This window comes from Ischnura elegans, chromosome 3, assembly GCF_921293095.1.
Source record: "Ischnura elegans chromosome 3, ioIscEleg1.1, whole genome shotgun sequence".
Classification (NCBI taxonomy): Eukaryota; Metazoa; Arthropoda; class Insecta; order Odonata; family Coenagrionidae; genus Ischnura; species Ischnura elegans.
In genome coordinates this window covers 30,542,443-30,560,102 of record NC_060248.1, presented here as the reverse complement: position 1 = coordinate 30,560,102, position 17,660 = coordinate 30,542,443, and the positions used below count along the sequence as shown (strand labels likewise).

At 36.3% G+C, this 17,660-nt stretch overlaps 1 protein-coding gene across 1 annotated transcript; it reads left to right on the top strand.

The window, feature by feature from the left end:
* Positions 1-3,540: 3,540 nt before the first annotated feature.
* LOC124155615 (syntaxin-16) lies at positions 3,541-17,603 on the top strand. Its single transcript, XM_046529595.1, has 5 exons — positions 3,541-3,783; positions 3,858-4,121; positions 5,397-5,559; positions 8,796-9,130; positions 17,220-17,603. Exons 1-5 carry the CDS (start codon positions 3,703-3,705, stop codon positions 17,400-17,402), a joined length of 1,026 nt encoding a protein of 341 aa, XP_046385551.1. The 5' UTR covers positions 3,541-3,702; the 3' UTR covers positions 17,403-17,603.
* Positions 17,604-17,660: the final 57 nt, after the last annotated feature.

Here is a 17,660-nt window from a genome sequence, read left to right as displayed (position 1 = left end):
GTTAAAAATTCACAACCCTGTGTTCAAAGATGCCAGAAATCCATCTAGGTATAATAGAAACACAATCATTGTATGACAGATAGTAAAAAGGTTCTTGCTTCTCTCATACAGTCTATATTCTTTGAATTGGTTAGATGTTTTACATACTGTAACAACAGAATAGTGTCAGGCTTTGCCCATCAACATTTCTCATGGTTGTTAATAAGGCTTCAGTTCAGTTGTTAATTTGTTCGTTGCCATTTTTATCTTTTGACATGCTGCTACTTCGTATTTTTGGGACGTGTAGTTCCACTTCTCCTAATTCCACTAAATTGGGCTTGTAAGTTGACAGGTCAATGTTTGTCTTCCTTTTTTAAAGTAATTTACCTATGTGTAGGCATTTTCCTGGAACATTAATATAAATTCTGAGAAAAAACTAATGTTATGCAAATACTTAGGAGAGGTGTACTGAACTACATCTTGGGCAATGCTTGGCAGTATTCATTGCTTGGTATTGTTGACCAGTTTTGGATGGGCGTCGAAGAAAATATTCTATTCTTCTTGAAGGTATTTAAAATTCCCTCATCAATAGTGTGTTTCAAACCTGAGGATAATGTTATCATATTGGTGTGAAATGGAGTCCTGTGAGAAAAAGAAAATTTCCTATTAATTGATGATGTGTTCAAGTTTTAAGAAGCAAAATTGATTTGAAATATGTGGCCTTGGGCTGGATGATACTCATGAGTTGTTGGATCTAATAAATGGAGCTCATTTAGTTTTCCAATTGTAATAAATTCTCTATTTTGTTAGTGTTGTGTGTAACTTGAATAAAATGTATGGTTCTGGAGAAATAAGCTCCAATCCACAAAACCAGGTGAACATTTCTACAAGTGTTGCCTTTCCATCATGTAGTTGAATGAAAAGGATTGGTGTAGTTGTGACCCCTCAGGATAGTGGTATGGTTTCCTCTTGCCTTCCATGTCAAAATTCTGCAGCCTTTAAAGTAAGTGCTTCCATGCCTGTAGTGAAATAGTGTCGCTGTACCTACTACTATGGTCTCCCCTTTCAAAGTGCTGTTGTATACTCCGAGAAGCATAATAGCTGTCAGCCTCCTCTCGCCAAGTCATGGCCTCCACTTCTCGGGTTTTGGTATCATTTAAATGCATCATCTGCAAGCTGGTGTCTTCATAATGCTTAGGAATTGAAACATGTACATATTTAGGATTCCCTGCACCTACTACATTTTTGTTCATTTGAATTTTTATTGCCATATTCACTGTGGCCAGTATTGTATGAACAGTGCTGCTTTGTGAATTCTGTCATTGAATTCCATTGCCGAGGAAGATGATTTCAGGGCTTGCCTTCAAGTGTGCCACCAAAAAGCATCAGAAACAGAGGGAAGACCAGAAACCATCATCCAGGTTAGTGTTCACCACCTGAGCGATGTAGTTCGGAAACCTGACATCCATGTCATATTAGGTCCCATAGGCTTGTCAGTTGCACAAAATATTTCTTAAACTAATGGTGATAGAGATAACGCTGTAAAAATTACCACTTCTTGATTACTTGCACTTGATGTAGTGTATAAATCAGTTTTGAGTTATAGGTTGGGATGGTACTTCTTTGATTTGGATTTATTTAAAAGTGTGAATACTTGGAGTTTTGAATCTTTTCATCTGTATTCAAGGGATTAAAAAATAACTTCGATTCATTAATGTTGATAGTAACTCCCCATAGTGCTTGAGCATACCAGTTACATCCCTCACATGAGCCTTATCCAGGAGAGAAGTCGTTTGTTAGTAGATGCAATCTGTTAGCTGTCAAATCCCTTCAAGGTTTCCTGGATATCACACAATTACGTATACCACTTCTTTTTTACAGAGCGCGACCCAGGTTTCAATGAATTATCATCATCTTCAGGCGCAAATTTATTCACACTTTTAAATAAATCCAAATCAAAGAAGTACCATGATGATGATAATTCATTGAAATCCGGGTCGCTCTGTAAAAAAGAAGTGGCATACGTAATTGTGTGATATCCAGGAAAACTTATAATGGAATACCGCAAGTTATCCAAGAGTTCGTGAAATCCCTTCAAGATGGTTTCACTACAACTCCGTTCAAAATTATGGTGTTTCATCTTCTAGGAAGCCTCTCAACCCTGGCATAAGTGGGCATGCATTCAAGGAAAGTGTTGTTAAACCTAGTCGTGGCAAACAATCACATCATGCACTCAAACCCTTCACATGCAAATGTGAATCAATCCCTACATACTATCACGGTCTGCATTCCAACCTGATCATGCATATGCATCCAACTCACCAATCCCTTTACTGCACCCTTTCCTTCATCATGCGTTTGACCCTCAGTTCCAATTGCTCTCTCCAAATCCCCTGAGTACATCCACATTATCACCATGTCACTACTTCAAGCCACAAACTACATCCTCACCCTTATTTTCTCCCAAGGCTTGTTTTAAGACCAGAAACTGTATGTAATTAATTGTATCTTTTTAGATCAACAGTTCGCCATGGGTTTAACTTAGTTTCATACTCTCTAATTTTACATTTATTCAGTTTCCTACATCAAACTGAATGTGTTCTGAAATGGATTTCATGCTTTAAAGCCCTTTTTTCGTATCTTATCACATCCATGGTATGATCAGTTATTGGATCACTTGATCTGGGAGATACATTCTACAATGAACAGAAGATAACGCAATGTTTTGCAATATTTCTCTCTGGAAGGACTCAAGAAAAAGTCTGCTGGAAGGGATGGCATCTTTTAACTGCTCTATTCTCATCATTTATTCTGAACTTCTCCCAGCAATTGAATCTCATTTGTGCATGGTGTCTCAACACAAGCATTAGTGATTTTTCGGACTATCTCGCTTTCACCACCTCTGTGAAGTTTGTTCTAATCCTTTTGTTTCATAATCATGGCTCTTGCTCTTTCCTATTACAAAAAAAAAACTCCAATTCACCGCATTGCTTCCATTATATTTTATTATGCTACATATAAGCCCACTTAATCACATCTCCAGTTAATTATGTAGTAACTTGAAAAACTGATTTGTGTTTTCTACTGATGGTGGCTATTAAAATCATGTAAAATTAAAATCATACTTTTATTACCATTTCTTTCTCAATTTCCTGCATTTTAGACACTTAGGGTCGGTAAGTGTTACGAGTATTAGTTATTATGGCTTAATCACAATATTTTGCTGCCGTTAAAATAGATTTCAAGAATTTAAAACCAACTTTTACATCATTATTAGGGATTTCCATGAGTTCAAGCAAAGGAATTTTAAACTAATAAATGATGATTTCCCATATGTTAATTGTTCGTATCACACGGTTAGAATAATAAAGTATTTCGCAGCAAAAAATTTTTATATGTAATGTTACACGTTCCCTTAAGGCCCTCGTTCCTTTATTATTATCATGAACCTGTGAAAACTTGATCTTCAGGTACAATTTGAATATTCCGCGCTCATTCGCTCGATGGGGTGACTGCGGATACGTAATATGATTGGTCTCGGAGATCACGTCTATGCTGTCATTGGCCATTTGTGTACCTGTGTGATACCGTGATGAGGCGATGTTGCGTTTCATGATAACTTGTCGTTGAAGGAGATGTATGTGGTGCTTTGTGAAATTTTTGGCGTTTTGTCATGTGAAAATATGAAGCCTAGGTGAACATAACATGTATTGATCATAAACCATGGCTACGCGAAATCTAACGGAGGTATTTATTTTGATGAGGAACAACTCACTCCAAAGTCGGCATATTTACTCTGAACAGGTAAGTGTAGTTCCAGAGCCTTAGTTGTACCATATTTATAGATGGATTTAATATTCAATGTTCTATCTTCTAAGAATGTTTCAGATCGGATGTCTTTGGTGCCTTTACGGCAAACATCAGCTCAGTCTAATCTCCTGGAAGCTGGTCAAATTGAAGAAGACTGTAGTCCACCATCGTGGGCAAATTACTTAGAAGATGCCCACTGGACTTTGGAAAAAGTAAAAAGCAAGGTCGATCAGCTAGATAAATTACACCGAGAACATCTTAATAGGCCCTCGCTTGATGATTCCTCAGAAGAAGAGAAGCGTATTGAGAGTGCCACTCAGGAAATCGTTAGGGTATGTTGATACAGTTCTCTGTTGAGTTATGATAGTCGTGTTATTAACTTGCCATTCGAAGTTTTTTTATTTACTACAATCAGTTTCGTGCCACTGTTTGTGAAATTCTTAATGTGAACAGTGAGATTTTTTGTTGGGTAACCTTGGTACTGGTTTTGAACTACCTAAATTACTTGGACTAGTTCATATGAGTTGGGTTTAAGTATGGGTGTCTGAAATTAAACAATCAATTAAGAAACTTAATTGAGATTTAATCTGGAAGTGAAGTTTGACATACTATTGTTTTGCTAATATTATTTAGGGCTTAGATATTACCTAACTAATACTGTTTTAACTAGTGGAGTCATGTTCCATTGAAATGGAGCATTACCAATGTGGTTATATACGTTTAATTAGAATATAACTACCTTTCCAATAAGTTCATTGCCCTCACAAATTAGCAGTTGAATATATTTTATTTCCCCTTCCCTTCTGTGCTGACCTTGCATCCTTTTCTCCAACAGTGTTCAGCATCCTCTTACTATTTAGAGCTCACTTCTTACTATCCCTTTATCTCTTCCCTAACTCCTCGAGTAGTTTCCTCTCTCACGTCTAGCACTTCTGAAGCTGCAATAACCCATTCTTCTTATATAAATACGAATTATGCAATTAAAAGTTGATGGTGCAATGCATGCATGTTTGATAAATGGGTTGGTCATGGGCGTTCCCAGTGAGGGGCACAAGGGGTCAGCTGCCCCCTCCCCATCCCCCTAGAAACAAAATTCGCAATGTCTGTAAGGATAATAATATTATTTTCAAGCAAATAATTTTTTAAACTAATAAAGAGCTGTTACAGTTTCCTTAAAATGTTGGTTTCATTCACCTTTTCCATCTTATCTATAACTTGAACAACCCCTTAGGTCGCCCCCTCCCCCCTAGTTTTGATCCTGGGTACACCCTTGGGGTTGAAGTAAATTTAAATTAACCACATATATTATTTTAACTATGGATGTAAGCATTATATGAAGGCCTGAGGATTTAGTGCTCCCCAAATGCATTGTTGTAACAGATGTTGTATCAATACAATGCAAGTAGAAGCATTGGTGGTCGTTTTACTTGGAATGTTTTTTTTTTTCAATCATTTATTTTAGATTGAATCGGGAGACTTAGATGAATGTATATATCTCTATATCTTTCATGGAAAATTCATTCCCTTTGAAATGCTGCTGAATTTAATTCCAGAATGATTTTTTTCCTCCATGTATTACAAAACCTTCCTGGAAATCGATGGATTAGATTCTTGGTGGGTGCCATAACCTTGTGATGAGGGTACGTGCGGGAGGTCAGGATGGAACCCAGAAAGAGCGGCTGCTTTCTCGTAATGCAGTCTCAGCTGTTGCTGGATCCCTCCAGGATGTCACTGGAACGTTTCGTCGTAAAAAAGCTACCTACCACGAGAGTGAGTGCGGAGCCAACTGGCTGGTATGAGGCACAGAATTGAGAAAATCAATGAGAGTTTATTTAATGTTTAATAGCTAATTTGTTACTTTCAATTGCCTTGGTAATATCTTTGTAAGAAATTCTAAAACTATTACTGGTTCATTTATAAATTAGTGATTGCAGTAACTGATATAATTAAATGATGGCAATTTTGATTTTTATTTTTAATTAATTTTGAGGTACACATTTTCAATTATATCTTTTATCATAATTTAGGTCATAAATGTCCTCTAATGCCTTGAAGGAGCGGTTACTGTGATTGAAAAATTATATTCGTTGTTGGGATGTGGATTCAGGGATAATTAAAGATGAAATAAAAATAGAACTGTTTGGTTGGTTGTTCTTCTCTATTTACTGAATCTTTTAAAATAGTATTGATCATGTTCTTTTTGCCTTTGTAATAAAAACTGAAAGTATTGTCATATGGAACTCAGTTAGTTAATTTACAAGTTAATTTTATGTCATTCAAGTTACTTAGTTACAGAATATCCCTAAATTTAAATAAGTACTGTACCACATAAATATTCATGTTGTCCAGGTCCGCAAGTATGGTTATAATTGAAAGTTTTCAAGCATTCTGAATGACTTTACAGAAAAGTGGTAGGATGATCCTAAAGCCAGTCTTGCACTCAAGACTAGGGATCTAAATAAGAAATGCAGCATTCCTCTTGTGATACAATACAACTTTCTGCCTTAGATGCCAAGCCACCATGCATAATATGTGGCCTATCTAAAATGCACGAAGGATTTTCCCTCTTGCTACATATTGACTCACTACTTTGGTAGAATCCTCCAGGAATATTCTCGAGAAGAAACTGTTTTATGAGAAGAATTCTTGATACTTAACTGATATTAATTCAAGGTAGGTAACAAAGGACAAATAATTCTTCATTAAAACTTTAGCGAGTGCTCGTCATTACGATTAAAAACTATTGGGCTATGTCGCCGCGTCAATTCTTGGGTGGCCCCAACGTTTCCCGACTGATGCTGGTCGCTTTTTCAAGGGATTATGATCATAATCCCTTGAAAAAGAGACCAGCATCAGTCGGGAAACAGAGAAACATTGGGGCCACCCAATAATTGACGCGGTGACATAGCTCAAAAAGTTTTTATTCGTAAAGGACAAATGAATACGAATTATATTTACTCAGACGAGGATGTGACTTATTACCCTCATGTGTAGCCGGCACCACAGACGAGACAGTGCAGGAGATACCTAGATAGTATGTATATGCACCACAGACCTACATATAATAGTCAACCATTAGGAGTGTAGCTTTGGGAAATCATGCTTAGGATACACTTTTAGGTCTCTGTTGTGCTGACACCAAGAGCACCAGAGCAAGGGCATACCCAGGATCATAACTAGAGGGGGGGGGGGGGGGGGGGGGGGGGGCAAACCAAGTTGTCATTTGACATTTGAGAAAATATTTTTATTTTAGTTACATATCTTATACTAATATGTATATTTTTCCTGGGTTTAGAGAAAATTTGTTGAATACTTTCATTTCAATTCAGTACTGATTTTGCTTGAAGACTTTTGTGATTTTTGCTGGGTACGCCCATGCACCAGAGGGCAACGAAGAACAATCAGTTACATCCCTTTGCGTGTTCCAGATCATGCTTGGTTGGAATCTAGTGAAATTGAAAAATCACCCAAGAACTTCAACAGGGAGGATGGTTATGTTCTCCACAGCCCAATGAAAAAATTCTCTAATATCTAATCGTGTCCAATTCAGTGCCGCTCAAATGCACTTTCTTGACTTCTGGTTATACAGGTGCAAGGTTTTTTACTTTTGTGATATTCAATTAAGACCCTCCTGATATAATGTCTGTGTAAGACCTTTACCTCATTATTTATGTAAAAACACTGATAAAGCAAGGAATATTTAATCATAGAAGCATCTGGGCATCAGTTTTTATGAATGTGAATGGTATTGCATTTCAAATGTACCATACATAATACTTAAAACTCACCAATTATACTTGTAGATATGAAAATTAGGCATTAGTAATTTCACTAGTTTAGAAGAAGGTATGCTAAAATAAGGTCAAAGGAAAATATTAGATCATTCTCTGAGACACACGATTTCAAGAAAAACGGCCGTGAAAAAAATCCGTTGAAATGAAGGAGGTATTCTTTTGAACATGTGTATAAAAAAATCCAAGACCTCTGTCTCGACTGAAAGTGCTTTAAAAAGCATAAAATGAAACCACTGCACAGAAACCAGCACTTGCCCATGGAACATCTGGGGAAGGGGTCTTAGAGGCTCTCAAGGACCATTTAAAAGGCATATAAAAGTTTCTCCTTTGAAAAATACATAAATGTGCCAAAATTCACAGTGATCAGTGAAAAAGAGTTACAGTCTTTTGATATGGGTACAAACCAACTATCCACTTTTACATAGTATACAGATAAGTTATCTGACCATCACTTGGCTCTGATGCTAGGTCCTGGAAAACAGCTGAAAATGTTGCCCATCAAACTCAACTCATGTGATCGGAACATTGAAGAAATGAGTCTTTTTGCATTTGTACATTGTCATTTCTTCTCAGTGAAGGCCTTTTTACTCAGTGCATTAACCTGTACAAGTTCATGTCTAAGTGTATGAATGTAAAAATTCAGTGTAACCTACATTGTATAAATGGAAGAACAGAAAATAGAGCTATTCCAATTTGGTCCATGCATTGTACATGTTCTGATCCTATCCACCAAAATTGTCTATGCATTCACATTCATACGTACTTTAAACTCATACATGTTACTTCATCAAGTGAATAAGCCTTAAGGGTGCCATCATACTCGGAGAGAGACATGTTTAGACAATCTTGGTACTTCGTCTTGCATAGGTTTTTACTGCAAATGATTGAGGTGATCATGTTTTCTAGGCTTTGACTATATTCTTTTTGCTTTTTGAGGATATGAGTGTACATTTACATACATAGGCACAAATTATTTCAATATTTCCCATTAAATCTTTTGTTGGTAGTTTTATTGCTCTTATAATGATTTGAGGAGCATTAATCTCTGCATATTACATTGACATTCATTTTAATTATAAATGGTTCAAATAGTAGAAAATTGTCAAATTTAAAAGTGGAGATAACTAAAGGATTTTAAAGACCTTGTCATTTTTTTATAATTGTACCATATCATTTTCAAATTGTTAATGCTGTAATCCTTAAATTTTACAGAACTTGCATCGCGTGAGAAGCGAGCCCGCCCAAATTTTGAGTCTGTGAGTTTAGCAGACGATGGAATTCTATCCGAGGCAAGTTGGCTCAACTCTTCCAAAAATGACTCAAGCAGTATTTCGGGATACAATCCTTATCTTGATGAAGATTCCAATGAAGACCGTAATTTCATGCTGAGTGGACATCATCGGCAGTCAGAGCAAGCGCAACTATACCTACTTGAAGAAAGTGCGAGAGAGGCTGAGGAAAGAGAAAAAAATGTGCATGAAATTGCTCGTGCTGTTGTTGATCTTCATGGTGTGTTCAAGGACCTTGCCACAATGGTGGCTGACCAGGTTTGTTTCTCATTTTGCATATTTTTACATTGTTTTCAGTATGCTATCATTCTCCCTGTTAGCAATATCATTTAACTTCATATACATATGTATATCTAGCCCCTCCAGTCTCACAATGAGTGAAGGGTTAATAGCTAGGTATTCATTGTTTTATTTCTATGCCCCTTCTATGCAAAGTGAATAGGGGTATACATTTGTGGCACATTCCACTCTGAGGGTCTTATATCTGCAGGCTGGGCTTTTTGGCAATATTGGAGCCAGAGATTCAATGCATTCCGGTTATTGGGACTGATCCACTTTCTCCTATTTAAGGATTCCCCATTTACCTGAAACGTTGTGCATTTATGGACATTTAAATTTAGCAAATAGGACTAATTGTGATTTACATTGTATAACTCTTTTGCTATCTTTTATTTAAATTATGGCTTTTTAAAATCCGAAAAATAATAAGCATATTTAAAAATTCTGTCTGGAGGTTAAAATTACTCTGTTCTGTGCTAGCATCAAGTGGAAAATCAAATGCACTACTATACCGTATATCTCCGAATATAGTCCCCCCCCGAATATAGTCCCCCCCCCCCCCCAATTTTGAGACCTCAGTTTTGGGAAAAATTTTAAAATGTAAAGGAAAGCAATTTTTCTGTGGTTAGCAAGTTAAGATTCTAGATTCGATAAAAACTATTATTTTCTGTGAAGATTAAGAACAAATCTGTTCACATATTTTCCATCACAACAAAATAACTATACCTAAAACATGTTGTGATCCATTGCATGTATCAGTAATTTATAGTTCCTTAACCAGATGTAATGAAGAAATGAGAAATTTTTTTAAGTATCCAAGGCTATTGTATTCTCTATCGTAACAGGCTCAACTTTGTGGAGGTTCATTCTAATAAATAAAAGCGAACAAACTATGTATAAATCCACCAATTTATTTTTGTGGTACTACTAGTTTCGACGCAGCGGCGTCATCATCAGGTACAAAGGCTATAAAGAAACAAACATCCTTATATATCATGTGGTATCGGGAGGAAGAAGGTAGGTGGAAGGGGTGGCTGGGAAATCTGAGGTGTGTGATTGGGCGTTGTGTGCTATTGTATTTTTTAAACCTTCACAAATTATTAATATTTTTGATTTCCAAATGACTACAGACAATGTCAATATATAAGCTTTAACTTAAAGCCCATACACAGTATTGCATTTGGCCCTGAAACTTCCTTAGATCCAGTGTAACACACCCATCAAGTCATCACAAATCCAAGTCACCTGAAGAATTTAGGAAATCTAAATAAAATTGTGTTAAATAAATTATAAATATTATAAAAATATTGCTATCAAATGCCTGCTAAGCAAAACAATTAAACTACAGGACTTACTATTATCAAAGTAATAAAATTAAGAAATAAACTTTTTCCAACAAACATTAAAACGGAAAAAAAATTATATCAATTTTCAATGCCTCGTCGCGAATCATTGCATAAGTTACACAAAGAGCTTCTGCTCTGCATTTGCGCACAAATTCGACGATATTTTCCTCTAATTCTTTGAATCTGCCGCATCGAGACCCCCGAAATGACTTCCGCGATGTGTTAGCGCTTTGCTAGCGCTGTAAATACTATGATTTACGGCGTATTCTGCAACGGCTATTTTTAAATTGGCATCGAAACTCCGTCTTTGAAGGCCTCTAATCTGCGGCAGGATTGATCCTCATCTTTCTACTTGATCCATCACCTCACTGTTGAACGTAAAATTATTTTTAATAAAGAAAATATCGCGGAAATAATTGCGAAACGTTATGCGACGTAATTTATCGATCCTATTTACCCTGACGAATTGAAGATATTCCTCAATAAATTGATTACACTTTCGATGCTGAGTCGCTGTATTTCGATCAAATGCATTAATGCCGGCGCTTCTGGTTTAAAGTCGTCGATTATTGCGCCTTTTCAGAAACAAATGCATCACCTATTGCGCATTCTTGTTCTGTGAAGGCGGTAAAGGCAGTGGTTGTAAACACGAACCGCACGGACGTATAGTAGCTACGGACGCAATGAAATGCTAAATCGTCACGAAAGGTTCACTTTATCTGTTTATTTTTCGCAATTATTTAAATCGTGTAGTTATTAAATGAGCGACGGGAACATATACTATTGATTCAATTCTAGTGTTCGATTAATGTAATGATAGTGTGTGTTTAGTTTTCATTTTAATTATTTACTGTTTTGCGTCATTAAGTGATCAGTGTCGATTGAATTATTCTAACAATAATTTTCCAAGAAAAATTAGCGGCTACCCGATGGATTCCGTGAAAACGCATATTCGATATGCTATTTGAATCGGAATAATCGTATCTGTACAACATTTGTGGTAAAAATTGTCTTAATTTCCGGTAAAACGTGGCAGTATTTACTAATATCTCCGATTATAATCCTCATAAATATACTCAAATAGAAAGACTACGAGAACATTAGCCATTATGCCGTTATTTATTACTTTATGGTCACCTTTAGTATGCTAAATTGGATTACACTCGATTATAGTCCCCCCCCTTACTTTTCCGCGGCCATTTTTGGAAAAAAAGGGGGGACTATATTCGGAGATATACGGTATATCCAATTGATCTCGTTCGTTTTATGTACCTAATTTCTGTTCCTCACTCTGTTTAGAAAAAATAATCACTTGTACCCGTAGGATTCTCACCACCTCAATTGATATTTAAATATGGCAAACTTATTTTTTGTGTTAATATTCCTTCATATTTTCTGTGATCTTCATAACCAATACCTACAAAATTTGAGTTGCTTCGCCTTATTATAATTTAACTTTAGTTTTCTCTTGTTGGAAGTTGATAGCTTTACTATTTCGAAGAGCAAAGTATGTCTTGATTTTTTGTTTATTCAGTATTCCAGCTGAATTACTATTCCCTGTAAAGGACCACAGTCATTCATGCAATCTTACTAGCATAGTAATCTATATGCAAGTGGTTGATTCTTTTTTTCCTTTTGAAGAAAAATTTTTTTTCCATCTCTTGTAAAGGTTTTCATGTTGCCCATTGCCTTCACATTTTGGTGACACATCTTATGCAACCGTATCATTTTTCAGCTCACTAATTCTCTAACCATTGCAAGAGAGCATGTTAATACACCCATGTCTCGTATAGCGCAAGGGATGCGTTCCTTGGGGTCTTTGCGCTATACGAATTTGCGTTATACGAGAGCGTTTTAACATTGGGAAGATAGGGATGCGTTCCTGGTAGCACAGGTCTTGGGTATTGAATTTCCTCTAAAACATCTATATTCCCATAAAAAGCCTTAGAAAACATTATTTATATAAATTTTTATAGTTTAAAACATCTTTCAAGATAGTATGCACGCATTCAAAGACTTTTATTCACGTTAAAAAAAAATTCTTACGTGCTTTTGAAATACCCTCCTGTCGTGCGGGTGGGCTAACATCTGCTATCTCAGGGGATCGTAATGCGTTGCCGGCAGTTGACGATTTTTCAAACTTGTCTAAAAACAACTATTGTGTCACCCAGGCCCTTTTGTCGCTCATCGAAATGACAGGAAAATGCTACTCTGAATGCCATTTCATAGCTAGCGGAGTTAATGAATGATAAATCATTTTAATTTGAAGTTCTCCGAGTCATTATAGCAGCTACGTGAAACAGTCTTTAAATGCCTTGAAACCTGACCCAGGTTTCCCTTCCCTGAAAATGAATGAACGAGATTGCATTCTTTTCCAAAACAATATCGTCTCGTCAACACTAAAAACTGGTTGAGGGGGAAAGGAGCCACTTTCAATCACAGCTTGGAGTTTATCAGAAAATGTTGCGGTGACTGCGCTATCAACACTTGCATATTCACCTGATATCGCCGCACTGAAAATACCTGCTTGCCGTTTAAATTCTGGAACCAACCGGAGCTTTCACTAAATGTCTCGGAGCGATTACCACTCTCGTCTTTTTGTACTGATTCACTATAAACTTTCCGTATGTGTAGACCGCTTGGTTGAAGTTGGTGCGGCTGAGGTCACTGATGTTTTAACTTCGTCTTTATTCAGAATAAGGCATCGTGCGTTTAAACTTCCGTGCAATATCGCTTTGACGCTCTCCATTTTCAAAGCAATTGATCTCTTTCAATTCCTCTTCTAGGTTTATAGTTTTTCTTGATAAATTCTTAATTTTTCTACACGCATTCCTATTTTTTTCCCATATTCTCTTGGTTTTTACTCTGTATGGCTCTATCTATATCACCTTCCACTGCTGAACTGTATTCCTGAGACGCAGAAGGCCTACGACTGCGGGGAGGGAACAAAGCCATTGTGTTTGAGACTCTATAGCGGACCCTTTTATGTGTTGATGCGCCACTCGGCCACCGCTCCATTTCTCCCCCGTGAATACCGATGACCTTGAAGGCTTTAGCGTAGACTCTCTACCTGGAAGTCAATCGCCCGATAACCTATGACGGCAAAAATACGTCTCAAACCGTATTGCTGAAAAAAAATCATTTCCACAAGCCCCACGCTTAATTAACGATCTAAATTATTTATTATCATTCTGTTAAGGAGACGAGAGAGTTGGCCGTTATGTGCTGTTTACGGGGGATGTGATAAATAAATAAATAAATAAATAAATTACTTCGGTAGGCCGGCTATCTGGACCCAATGACGAGTAATACTTTTGGCCATTGCACAGCAATGGATTTCGAATTTCGAACAAAAAAGAGGATTTGAGGAAAGTAATAATATTAACATGCGTAAAATGATAGAAATTTCGTGTGTACTTAGCGCAAGTTCACGTTTTATCACGAGAGCGTTTAAGATTTTTGATTAGGCTACACTGCGTAGCAATGTTTCCCCGAGGAACGAATTTGCGCTATATCGAAATTGCGCTAATCGAAATTGCGCTATACGAGACATGGGTGTAGAGGCCTGTTTCATCAGTGTTATAAATGTTACTGGTATGGACATTCTGGATTACGGAATTTTTTTGTTAGTTTTACTTTCTGTCACCTTGCAGAATCAGCAGGTTAATTATTTACATTATCAGTTTATGATGCACAAAGGTTAAGAAAACACTTAGCTGTTTCACAAAATAAAATATATTGCGACCGGTTTCGATACAGCGTATCATCATCTGGCGAGGCCAGAATTTTGGCAGAGTTCACTTGTTGCAAGTATTCCCCATCTCTAGGAAAAAAATATAAAAATAACTATGTATCTACATTCAAACTTCGACAACCAAAATATAATTAGTGAATAATCAAATGAATTTTATAACTATTGCAAATTTTAATGTCTATCAGAAGTGCCTAGTGATTGTTCATTGGAAATAAAATTTCGATACAGCGTATCATCATCTGGCGAGGCCAGATGATGATACGCTGTATCGAAACCGGTCGCAATATATTTTATTTTGTGAAACAGCTAAGTGTTTTCTTAACCTTTGTGCATCATGAAGGAGTTTCACCATGTCACGCCAACCACCATCGCAATTATCAGTTTTAATATTTTTTCATATCCTGCTCTACCTTTATGATTGGCTTATTTATAAAGATAGAGCTTAGCTTCAATTAAATGTTTTTAGTATGTTTGCACTGTTAAAATGTTTTTAATATTGTTAACAAGCTCAATCAATGAATTGGTAAAAACAAATCATTCGGTTATGTAGAAGTTTTGACCAGCTTAACAGCTGTTGCAGTGTTACTCCTAAAAATACCCCTAAAATTAAGATTAATTTTTTCTGAGAACTTTTACTATTTTTTAATGTTTATCATGCTATTTGGGGATGAAAAAATATCTGCAAAACCAATTATGATTTAAATTTGTACAGCCATTCTAGAGTTATAAATGGTGTTACTAGCACGATTTACGGCTTTGTTTTGTATGAATAGATTTGGTGAAACAAGTGGAACATGTCAATGGCTCCTCTTTATGAATGCCATGACTAGAATTCAACTCAGCTCATTACTTTTAAGGATCATAACAAAGGGATTCTCAGGGTCAGAAATGGGGGAGACGGCTCATTGGATATGGCCACACATAAGGGAAGGGACAAGGGAAACATACTATGGAAGTGCTTCAGACGATAATTTTTTCTTACAAATTAACATAGAGAGCTTTAGATAAAACTGTTTTCATTAATTTTTAGAATAATTTAACTTTAGTCATCCAATTATCATTTTTAAAGAGTGGAGTCTATAGTGCATCATTTTGTCCTGTGATTTGCTGAAAATTCTATCTTAACTGTCTTTACAACTATCTAACAATTTTATTTCCAATGAAAAATCACTAGGCACTTCTGATAGACATTAAAATTTGCAATAGTTATAAAATTCATTTGATTATTCACTAATTATATTTTGGTTGTCGAAGTTTGAATGTAGATACATAGTTATTTTTATATTTTTTTCCTAGAGATGGGGAATACTTGCAACAAGTGAACTCTGCCAAATTTGCTACATCTAATTAATGACATCTCTCCTCCATGCGTATAATAGTTGTAATGAACCGTGAACATTGAGGCTTTCAAGTTTACCATATTTTCTTCGTCGTTACTTGCTTGCATATGACTTCAACACCACTTAAAAGCCAGCTGTCCTCAATCGGCATGATATTTCTGGTCACAGGTTAGGCTGAATTGTGGTTGTTTGTTCAAATTAATTTAAGTAATGTTACCTATCATTGTAGGTTTACATGGAGCATTTTATGAATTACCCCAGATTGTCCCCCCTCCTATGTAGAACTTCCCTCTTTGATTCTCGGGGAGGCTCTCCCTTTTATTCTATCCTTAAACCCTATTTTCTTCTTCTCCCATCCGTGCTTAGCCAACATCCTTCTTTCACAGTTTTGGATTCTCCAACCACAATACACACTTCATACCCAAAATCTGTCTCTTCTGTATCTCCTCCATATCTCCTGTAAAAGTTGCATATCCTCTGCCATCATAACTAATGTTCCTGTTCATTTTCTTCTCCAAACATCCCACTTTCTCCCTTCTTCTCCACACCCTCATCTTGAATGGTTTCTTGTCTTCTTTCCTCGGCAACCATGTTTCTGCACTTTTTAAGTCTCCCGATTAGCTCTTTACTAGCCTTTTCTTACACTTTTACTTAGTGATTCCATTATCTCTTTCCTATTCATAAACACCTGTCTTTGATAGGACAATCCTCTTGTTGATGTGTAAATTTTCCTCTCTCATGCTGCCCTAATAGTCGAACTGCTCCGCCATATCAAGTTTGTGATCATCTGTGTACAAGACTTCTGTTCCAATGAGTGTTACTTCCCACTCAATGTTTTCACATACTGTTTCCTTGTCTTCATTCTAACACTATTGGAGCATAGTTTTGGCTTTTTCATCATGAACCTATGAGGCTTTATATCTGTTGTGCTTCCATCATGGGTACGGGTGCTCCCAAAGTAAGTGAAAGTTGCCACTTGCTGTAAGCTGTCTCCCTAACACAGATGTTGGACATAATTCTCTTTTCCTATTACAAGTATCATGGCTTTCTTCTTATTAATTTAATCTCGTACACGCGGAAAACTTCTTTATCTGCATTAATTGTGTCTGTAGTTATTCTTAGCTTCTCAATATGGCGGTGATATCATCTTCGGAGAATGTTTATCTCAACAACTAACCTTTTGGTCTCATAAGGATGTAGTTAGGAAATATTTTTAGGTGTGAACAATAGGACAGGGGAACAATATTGGGGTGCACTTACTACAATGCACCAAAAATTTCAAGGGATTTGAGCCCATTTACCCTCCCACTAACAGCCTTGCTTGTTATGTATTGAAGTATGAGACGATATTTGATGAGTTTGTAAAATAGTCACGATTAACAATTGTTTCTTCTCCATGAAGAAAATTCACTATTAAACTGCAAATCAAGTTACCCTCTTAATCCTCCAGAATTGAAATTAATAGGTTTTCTTTTCTGTGTTATGTAAATTTTTACATAATATCATCCTATCTTGTGTTCTGCTGCATGGAAAAATATTTATAAATGAAGTTGAGTAATAATGGTCGTCAATCACAGCAGTATTACTCTTCTGTGTTGTTATTCACTTAAATGTCAATTGCTTTTCAGGGAACAATACTGGATCGCATTGATTACAATGTTGAACAGTGTCAAGTTAGTGTCCATGAAGGATTAAAACAACTTCAGAGTGCAGCTAATTACAAGAAAAGAGATCGTAAGATGATGTGCATTTTAATGCTTGCATCAATGACTATGTTGCTTTTCATAATATTAATTATTGTGAAATCTTAATGTATTTAATTCTTCAGTAATTAACTGTGAATGAACTGAATATTTATTGTGCCTATAATTGTATCATAACCCCAATGACTCTCTGTGAATAGAAAATTGTGACATTGTTAATGAAATCAACATTATTATTTCCCTTTTGCTCGTTGTCATTGATTCACTTTGGGAATCAGCTGTCAAGTGTAAATACAACCATTAATGGCACTATTGTTTTTTATTGCGGTGAAGGACATATTACCCCGCAATGCATCTGGCTTTTAC

What these genes read in the sequence shown, in the direction of transcription:
- LOC124155615 (XM_046529595.1), top strand. Translation starts at nt 3,703, where the DNA reads ATGGCTACGCGAAATCTAACGGAGGTATTTATTTTGATGAGGAACAAC. An exon ending in CCACTCAGGAAATCGTTAGG is followed by an intron (nt 4,122 to 5,396) that starts GTATGTTGATAC and finishes TCGATGGATTAG; the next exon opens with ATTCTTGGTGGGTGCCATAA. An exon ending in AAAAGCTACCTACCACGAGA is followed by an intron (nt 5,560 to 8,795) that starts GTGAGTGCGGAG and finishes TAAATTTTACAG; the next exon opens with AACTTGCATCGCGTGAGAAG.